Genomic DNA, 10,330 nt, shown 5'->3' with positions numbered 1-10,330 from the left:
TAACACTGAATCAACAATTTGCCTCCACAATACTCGATTTGTAGCTGCAGCTCTCCAACGTCGGTTACGTCCAACACTCGCCAAATCAAGTTCCACCTGGTTCGCCCATCGTGCTCTCTGCGCTCCTCGCCATCTTTGCAGGATTGTTGGCTGGCATTCTTGCAACATTCCCTGCCCACCGTATCCTTCCAGCTTTGGCCACCTTTTGGATACTGGGTTCGCCATGGAGTGCAGCGAGCTCGAGGTTCATCCTTCGCCGCCGCACACCGTTCTCCTGCACACTGCCGAAGATCGCAGATTAGCACCCGTCGCTCGAAAACTCCTAGCGCTTGCAGGTCCTGCTCGAGCATGGTCCAAGTCTCGTGCCCTTAGAGAACCACCGGTCTTATAAGCGTTTTGTACATGGTGCATTTGGTGCGGGAGGTGAATCTTTCTTGACCGCAGTTTCCTCTGGAGCCCATAGTAGGCCCGACTTCCACTGATTATGCGTCTTCGGATTTCACGGCTCAAGCTATTGTCAGCCGTTAATAAAGATCCTAGGTAGACAAAATCATCCACTGCCTTGAAGGTATCCCTGTCGATCGTAACGCTGTTTCCTAGCCGGAATGTTCGGGCGATAATGTCCATGTCGTCAGCGAAGCATACAAATTGGTTGGATTTCGTGAAGATCGTGCCCCGGCCGTTGAGCCCGGCTCGTCGCATCACATCTTCCAGAGCGGTGTTGAATAGTAGACACGAGAGTCCATCACCTTGTCTCAGTCCCCGTCGAGATTCGAATGGAATGAAAACTTCACCCGAAATCCTTACGCTGTTTTGTGCACCGTCCATCGTTGCTTTGATCAGTCGATTTTCCATAGCTCTACGCGGTCGATACAGTCGTATGCCGCCTTGAAGTCGATGAACAAGTGATGCGTTGGGACCTGGTATTCACGGCATTTCTGGAGGATTTGCCGGACGGTGAGGATCTGGCCAGTTGTCAAATGTGCACACCAATAAAGCTTCAATCCTCCAATATCATCGCTAGCTCGTAATTCCACGAAATCGAACAACAACAAGTAAATATCGTTAATAGTGTATTTTCGTTCACCCAGAACTATGGCGAAAACGAGTGTGGGGAGGAAATAATCAACCTAATTCTGCATTACGACGTATCGCTTTTTCGTACGAATGTGGTTCGCATTCTCAATAACAACAAAATCAAACGGGAGCCTGCTTCGATCAAGCCACATTCGTTCGAAAATGTGATCGATCGTAATACAGAATAAGGCTGAATGAAATTGATTTTACTCGTATGCCTTGTCCTAGAACCTAGCTGTCTCATTTTCGTTTTCGCAAAATTCTGGTGCTTAGAAAGTAGTGTCGCTGTCTCCTCGTTTTCGCCTGATTTTAGTAAATGAAAAAAAAAAAAAAAAAACGTTTTTCGACCCTGGTCGTGTGTTTGTTTGGATTATAGTGTCTAACTGGTGTTAATTTGAGTGTTAGCTGAGATATATCCTCTAACTTGGGTCCAAGTTAGTGCTAGTTACTGACGAGATGATTTCGAAGCACAAATATCAAACTTAATTTGAAAGTAGATCATGATATACCTAAGCCAAGTATGTTATTCCAATGAACATGGGTAATTAATATCGGAGTAGCTTGGGCGATATCTTGTGAAGTTATTCATCTGTTTTCAGTTTGAAAGTTATCAAAAAATAGTTGAGTGTGTATGTGTTTTCATAAAAAATATAAGTCGAATTCAAGATCTCTATTGTTTACAGGCCGTCATCACTATTTGAATCCTTATAATAAATTGACCCATTATTGTGATAAATAGATTGTATTATTGGTAATTTTCATTCATTTTTTTTTATTTCGTCTATCTTATCATCAGTTTTTATTTACGTTTTCATTTTGTTTCAATTATAATTTTATTTTAATACACTTTTATACTCATTTCACATCACTGCATATTAAACCAACTTCTATCCTTCCACTTCAGCGTTCACAAATGTCACGTGAACGTGTAGCTACATATCTGTGCTTGATCCCCCTCATCTTGCTTGCTGTGGCAATTTGCTTAGGGTTCTGCGCTATACGCTGGCTCGTGTATGTGTCTGTGTGTGTTTGTGTCAGTCAGATATCCGCATCACTTCCTTCACTTCAGTAGTTAGAACTTTGTGTTTCTCTTCACTTCACCGGCTTCATACTTTTTTTTCCATTAGTAGTGTAAGTATAGTTAGATTTGAATATTATTACCTGGTAGTTGCCTCTTGATCACTCTTTCCAATTTAACTCAGTTTCTTTATCTTTCGGGAGCTTCTCCTTTTTGTTTTCCTTTGAGGGCTTTTCCTATATAACTCGGTTCCGTTTTTACCATTACATACCTAATCATTTCAGTTTGATGGCTGTTTATTTTTTAAACTTAGGTCATAATAATTCGAAAGATTTTAGTGAAAAAATCCATAGAGGTTCGAAAAGCTTCAAACATACTGTCAACGCTTATAAGGAAAGTACTTAAAAAAGAGCAATAATTACGGTGCAAATCGGATAGGGAAATTCATTGCGAATGTGATAGAAGTAGCAACCCTGTTTTAAGCGCATTCATTCTAATCTTTGTTTTTGTTGTTTTTTTGTTGTTTATCTATAGTTGCTTGGACGTTAATTGTTTGTGTGTGTGTTCTGCCTGGCCAAAGTGCTCGTTTGGTTTTGATTCTGTATTCTGATGCTGAAAAGAATGGCAGCTTTTCTGTACTGCTTCATCAAGCCGGAAAATAAGAAATCGGAAAAAGCGATTGTCACTAATTGTTTTCTCGTCCAATAGTATTACGTTATTTAATATTTCACAGCACTGACTCACCGCGAAATGACTTTTTAACAATATTCACACAGTACGATCTTTAGATTTTTTCTCGTTCGAAAAAGGAGGAATATTAGCAGCTCTTGGTTAGGGTAAGAAGTATTTTTGTATGATTTTTTGTTTTTTGTTTTTCATTTGCTTGTATCATTTGTGTTTCATTCTATAAAAAGGGCGGATTCGTAAAACTGTTCATTTACTCGTGATCTTGTTATTTTTTTTTTTTGGTTTCTAGTAATATTTGCTTAGAAATGACAAATTGAACGAATGCTTCCTAGTGTCAGTGTTTGTTTTGTTCTGGATTTGTTTTATATCAACAGGAATATTTCAGCTTTTAGTAGAAGATTGGATGTGTATTCTGTGCTCGTTATCAATTATTACTTAGTTCAAGATAACTTTTGCTAGAAAAAAAAAATCATCGCACATAGAGCCTTCTTCTAACGAAGACTACCATTGGTTTACTCTGCGATGAAACATAGGGTTGCAACTGGGCGTTGTGTAGCTAATCATCAAAAAATGATTAGAGCTAAGTTTTATTTTCTTGATTACTGTAACGTGTTTTTTTGGGCTGCACTAATTGCTATATGATTTACTTTTCTAGACTTTTTCATCTAGCTTTTGTTGTATTTATAGTATTATATCATTACTTATGTACATGATTCTTTCGTCTACCTTACTTATTGTTTGTTTACTCTATATTTGTATTAATAACTTTTCAAATCATTACAACAAAGTTGTTAATTATTTTTTAAATTACTATAATTGTATCGATTAGAAATGTCTGCTAGGGATGATTCCAATAGATTTTTAAGTACTTGCGGGTACGTTTTCTCTTTCTCCGGGATGAATATGGCAAATTGAGATGGCAATAGAAGGTTGATTTTTGTTATAACTTTTGAACTACTACTTGTTTGTGGGTGTGAGTGTGATAGTGCATTTTAACACTTGTTTGGTTTAAATGATTTACTTTTTCTTTGTTTCACCTTAACTCGAATAGAGGGCAGTGTTGTCTAAATTAATGTATAGATCAAGGATCGGGTCAAAAGAGTCTCGTATGTTTAACGTACCGTGGTTCAGACACGTGACGGCGAACAAGAAATAAAGTGAAAGCAAAATTAAAACAATGTTAGTCAGCCGCGTATTAACCTGAGCATCATATGTAAAGTAATTAGCAAACTGATTCCATCGATAAATTATTTATTAAAAACAAAGCTACTTACCATATCACATGCTTATGTCTTCTTCCCGTGTGGGAGAGAAACGCAACCTGTAGTAGCAACCACAAACACAATAAACGTGAGGATGATAGACATTTGTTCTAGTTCTAGAACACATTATACCTCCAATCGTTAGACTATTTTAGCAAAAGGTTTACAATTTAGCCGGCTTTTAGCTGTGTTTTATACTTAGTTTTTACTTCAACAATTAAAAGCGGACTATGAATTTTGCTGTGTGCAGCTGTCGTTTGATGCTGATTTTAACTTCCGGAGTACCAGACTCTATAATCCTTGATGGAAGCGTATTTGTGTTGTAATTTGAGGATAAAATTATTGCACGTTTTGACTAACTGCTTGGGTTTCTGCCACACAGAAATGTTTATTACCTTTCTGGCCCTATAAGTAGATATTCTGCTTCCACAAAACTCACTCACGTACAAACGAACTGTCACAGTTAAATCTAGGTATGTCATGCCGTTTATTCATGTTTGTTTAGGAGTGTATATTAAATATTTACAAATCTTTAATTTGCCAAACCAACTATCGCATGCTAGTGATTTGTGTGTTTTACTTTTGCGTTAATGTTTATAGTTAATGATCTTCACAGCGCACAATTTTCATCTTTTCTCTGCTCACAAATACTTTATTTTTCTTGTTTGGTACGACTTTCTTGTCCCCATTTCTGGCGAGTAAAAAAGGTGAACGAAACGAAACCGTTCTTTTTGTGTAATGATTTGCAGTTTTTATCTTCTTTCAGTGCCGACTAGGATGAAAACGTTCTATATTTTCGCTAATGATGATTGGTGATGACGTGATCGGAAACTGTCTTGTTTCGATGCTGCTATCAGAGGAAAAATTTGTGGATGTCACTGCGCTTCCGTTTGTGACGGATCGTGTTATGCTGTTCTATCTGTGGTTATCCACTTTCACACGAATTTTATCACGGGAAGTGTTTCTGCATGCCACGATTGTTAAATGTCAGAATAGGGTTCATTTCCGCTTTATATTGGAACAGTAAACAATGGGAAGGAGAGGAGATCTGTCATGCGGTCGGGTTCTCTTGCATCATACTAGGCGCTCTTCGCACATACTGGCCTCTTCCTGGTGCGAGTCCAAGAATACCAGGCCCGATTCGTTTTATTGAGCCGACGATTTCTACCGCGGAGTACCTTCACCGTCAGCCAAGTTATTGCGGGCTTCGTACTCCATGACCTCCTGGTAGATGAGTTCCTTCCACTGCTCAACGGTATGCTCCCGTTCGTCGACGCTGTGATCGTATGGTCCCGGAGCGGGCTACAGTAGAATAGGTGAGAAAACAGATAATGGAAGATAATGAGAACATTGTTACAAATAATAAATAAGTAGCATAGTCACTAGTATTGGAAATGTTGCCTGACATAACTATTTTGTTAATTTTAGTAAATGCGCATTTGGCATCCTCATAGCTCACGTGAGTGACTGAACAATTCTATGAAATGCTCCAATTTAGCTTTCCCTATTTTAGGGTGACCATATTAAGCGACTAAAACCCAGGATAATCGAAAGGGGACCCCCACACTCCCAATTACCTCTCGGTCAAACGTGCCTGGTAGATTCCTGAGTATTCCATCATAGAACATTTCTTCGGATTTACACACTCACGATTCTTGCTACATCACAATCAGCGAATGTTTCTAGATGCTGTTAGATGTCTGCAATGCTCAATTGAGCGGACGAGACGAAATATTTTGAGATCGTATACGAAGAATCGGCAAGGAGTCTTCAGCACTAAATACACGTGATTGAAGTAAAGCAGAAACATCAACGGTCTCAGGTAGCTTCCCGGGGCTATTCCTGACGTATAAGTAAGTGTGCGTAGTTGAAAATCTACAACGAAAACCGAAAGAGACAATTCTCGATCTGTTTATCAGTTGGAGCGCGACTCTTTGTTCCGTAGGATGTAAAATATGGACGCTGTTCAACGTCCAGCCGGTGAGCCACGTTTAACTTCAACTCGGTACTACTTACATTGAGCCTGAGTTGTTTTCATAACCACCAATTCAAGACAGAGCGCAATGAAGTTTTTCCACAATGGTCAGTAATTCCTTGATTTTTAAGAACTGGAAACATGTTTGCGGATTTCCAACAAGATAAAAAAACTGGGGCGCTAGTTTCTGCGGGCGTTTGGATCGTAGCTCACATATCGAGAATTATCGGTTGTTCTTGCCATCCACCCACATTTACTTCTACATCAGGAATAGCCCAGGGAAGCTACTTGTGACCGTTGATATTTCTGCTTTACTTCAATGACGTGTATTCAGTGCAGTATTCTTAATGTGCTTGAAACATGTAGAACGGCGGACGCACCAAAATGCCGCTTTGGTAATACCGAATGAAATCCGCCGGGTCCCGGATTGAAAGACGATTGAAGATTTAAGCCGAGATTTCATCGAAATCTATTGCGCCCAGAGCTTGACTCACAATTGGAAACGGTTTGATTCATTCTGTCGCCGACGCAAAATCACAAACAGCTGTTCGCAGCGAGCACAAAAAAAACCGTTCGGCAGAATCAAAACAAACCACCGCAACATAGAACAGTTCGTTCTGACCTAAAGAGGCAGAAGGAAAATCAAATTACATTCAAGTGCGCCCAACGATGAGTCAATGCGCGCTCACGCAAGGGTCATATATGCTTCATCGGCATTTTCGGTGCCACTGCCGGTCACAGCGCATTCGAAGACGATAATTATATCGATATTTGACTTCGCGCGGTGGCTTGGATAATAAAACATTTGTGCAGAGTTGACAACAATATTCATTGTTAACATTCTGTACCAAAACAAATCCAAATAAAATCGATTCAAAAATCGATTATTTGTAAATAGCTAGCTTTAGGAAAGTAGGTATATAAACCAAAAAATTGTATAATAAAATCAAGTTGAAATCGAGCAGTCGAAAGTACCACTTCACTCAGTCGAAAATCCTTTACTTCGTGTCCAGACCCTGGAGTTCTTCGTTGGTTTTTCCACCTTGTTAAATCCAAAGTCAAATTACTTCCTTGTTTGTAACGCAAGCGGGGAAGCAAATTGTCTTACGACCAGAATTAGTATTGGTTTGTTACGCAGAACGATACTAACTGGACGAGGAATTCCCGGCTTATTAAGCTATAGCGTGTGGTATTTGTAACGCAGGTGCCACAAACTATACTTAGTCTAGAATTAGAAGTGGCTTGTACCGCAGGACGCTTCTAACTAGACCCAGCACCCCCCTCTGCGGCGAAAGATCGTTCGGCGGAACGATATATGGTGGCTCCAGAGAGGATTTATCCTCACAATTCTCGCCACAGAAGGCACGAAGTAAAGAAAAACTACTAAGTCCTACACTGACCAAGCTACGGTAGTGGAAAAAGGCATAAACATTAAAGCGAACACCTACAAACTGTGGTGGAAAAACGCTAGAAACACAGCGTGTCCGTAGCTTATAACGGACAGTAATACGCATTGCAATACGCGTCACTTACAAAATCGCTAATAAGGCGTATCCGCAGCCAATAGCGGATTCGGTGAAAACAAACAGTGCTTGAATAAGATATCACAATATATATCACACCGTGCGATATATCACTAGTGAACCTAAAACAAGCCGAAAGAGAAAGCGGATCTAAAGGATGGCATCTGGAGGATACGCGCACAACCCGAATGGGAATTGCCGCCTGTGCAAGGATAAGGACAGCGCGGACGAATGGATGGTCGAGTGCTCAAAGTGTTGGAACTGGTTCCACATGACCTGCACCAAACTTGAGAAAAGACCCTCCACTAAGGACCTCTGGCACTGCCCAATGTGCAAAGAGGAAATAATGGAGCTCCAGCAACTAAGAAAGGAGCTGGAGGATCAAAAGAAGAAGACTACCAGGAGTGTGTCCAAGGAACGCGGACCAGCAGACACTGTAGAGCTGCTAAGACGCCAATTTGAGGCACAAATGGAAAGCCAAAAATTGCGTGATGAGGCATTTCAAGAAGCCATGATTGAGATGGCAACCAAAATGCACCAAGTAAAAATGGACCCCGAAGCGGGACAACAAATGGCTCCGACAATCAAATTGCCGGATGAAATTACAAACTTACTGAGGAGGCAAACAGCAACACCCCTCCCAGTTTTCAACGGAAATTACAAGGATTGGCCAAATTTCAAACGGCTTTACGAACAAAGCAAACGAGAAGGTCAATTCAGCGATACCGACAATATAAACAGACTTATGGCAAGTCTAGGCAAGGCAGCAAAGGTACACGTAAGTGCCTTGCTGATGGATCCAGGAAACGAGAAACATGTAGTAGAAACTCTGGATAGTATTTACGGACAACCGTTGGCTATATACAACGAACTATGGAAGGATTTGGCAAAGTTACGGAACCCACGCATGGAATACCCTCAAAGCATGGTGGACTTCGTAGTGACTCTCGGAAATTTGGTGTCCAACATGTCCATGATACAGTGCGAGGATTATTTAACTAATCCGTTGCAGATGGCTGAACTTGTTTGCCGCTTACCACTGAACTTAAGAGAACAATGGGCGGACAAGGAAGCAGAAGCAATGATTCCGCAAGAAGGACGACCACGGCAAAAACTCACACTAAAGGAATTACACGAGTTTTTGAAACCGCAACAGCAAAGAGCAACACTTCTTATTGCACAAAAGGTGTGTCAATCTGAGAAGGAAAACCCGAAAAATGAGCGCCAATCAAGAGTCAATATGCACGCTGAAACAACATCCAGATCCCAAGCCAAATGTTCCTGTTGTAGTCAACAACACTGGATAGTAGCATGCCCGGTCTTTAAAAAGATGAGTGTGGAAAAAAGACGAGAACTGGCACTAGAGAAACGCATATGCTTTAACTGTTTACGCCAAGGACACTCCTTTAGAAACTGTCAAATGAGGCCAAACTGCAGAACAGAAGGATGTACAGCACATCATCACACATTTCTTCACGTCAGACCAAAAACAAATGATGAAAAACGAGCCTCCCAAAAGGAGGAAACAAAACAAAAAATCAAGGAACCTTCAGGACATTCAAAAGACAACAAGAAGAACCAAGATAAGAAGGAAGTGAAAGAAATAGATGCGCAAGCTCCAACATCGTCCACCTCGAAGGAACAAGAAGATGAAGCTGTACGCACTAACATACACGCTACCAAAAGAAATAAGGTCTACTACCAAATACTGCCGGTTACACTTTATGCGCAAGGAAGACAATTAGAAACCTTCGCATTTTTGGATCACGGCTCATCGAACAGTCTAATCCTCGACGACTTGGCCAAAGATTTAGGTTTGCAAGGGCCAGTATCACCATTATGCATAAAATGGACAAATGACTCCGTACACGAAGATAACGAAAGCCAAAGCGTATGTTTCAAAATATCAGGCGACAACAAAATTCGATACCAAATGGAAAGTGTACGCACAGTAAAAAAATTATCCTTACCGCGGCAGACACTTGACTACAAGGATCTTCATGAAAACTACAACCATCTTAAATACCTTCCTATTCAAGGATACGAGAATGCTGAGCCGACATTACTTATTGGACTTGATCATCCCCGACTATTAACAGCAACAAAACAGAGAGCAAGCAAAGTCGGTCCAGTTGCCGCTAAAACACCAATAGGATGGGTCATTTACGGAAGGACCAACTCCCGACATCAAGGAGAAATATATTCCTGTGTAGTAGAGGAGCAAGACTCACTACGAGAAGAAATGAGGAAATACTTCTCAACGGAAGAGTTTGGCGTTAAGGTTAGCACCACTAACCAACAGAGCGAGGAGGATAGACGAGCTGAAAAATTGATAAAAGAAACAATGAAGTATGACGGGAGTCAATACGAAATTGGCCTTTTATGGAAACAAGCCAGGCCCATAATGCCAAAATCAGAAAGCTTCAAGGGAGCATTAAAGAGGTTAGAATACACTGAAACTAAGATGAGGAAAAACCCTGAGTTTGCCCAATGGTACACGGACAAAATTAAGGAATACGTTGAAAAGGGATACGCACGAAAATTAACAGCAAACGAGATAACACTAACAACCGATAAAACATACTATTTGCCTCATTTCGCTGTCGTAAATCCTAATAAAACACCTTTAAAACCGCGACTTGTATTTGACGCAGCTGCCAAGGTACAAGGATTATCGCTCAACACTGAATTACTCTCTGGTCCCGATAACTTGACATCGCTCTTTGGAATTTTACTGAGATTCCGAGAAGGAAAGTGCGCAGTAGCAGGAGACATCCAAGAGATGTTC

At 40.7% G+C, this 10,330-nt stretch overlaps 1 protein-coding gene across 11 annotated transcripts in view; it reads right to left on the bottom strand.

The window, feature by feature from the left end:
* Positions 1-2,787: 2,787 nt before the first annotated feature.
* LOC131678825 (stress-activated protein kinase JNK) overlaps positions 2,788-10,330 on the bottom strand; it is a 324,602-nt gene continuing 317,059 nt past the window's right edge. For all 11 annotated transcript variants that reach the window (XM_058959193.1, XM_058959187.1, XM_058959188.1 and 8 more), the window contains one exon: positions 2,788-5,346. In XM_058959193.1, coding sequence (XP_058815176.1) covers positions 5,209-5,346 — 138 coding nt within the window. In that variant the 3' untranslated portion in view covers positions 2,788-5,208. The remainder of the gene's footprint in view (positions 5,347-10,330) is intronic.

The sequence above is a fragment of the Topomyia yanbarensis genome, chromosome 2 (assembly GCF_030247195.1).
Source record: "Topomyia yanbarensis strain Yona2022 chromosome 2, ASM3024719v1, whole genome shotgun sequence".
NCBI classification, from domain to species: Eukaryota; Metazoa; Arthropoda; class Insecta; order Diptera; family Culicidae; genus Topomyia; species Topomyia yanbarensis.
Note: the sequence above shows the minus strand (reverse complement) of the source record. Positions and strands in the feature narration are given on the sequence as shown.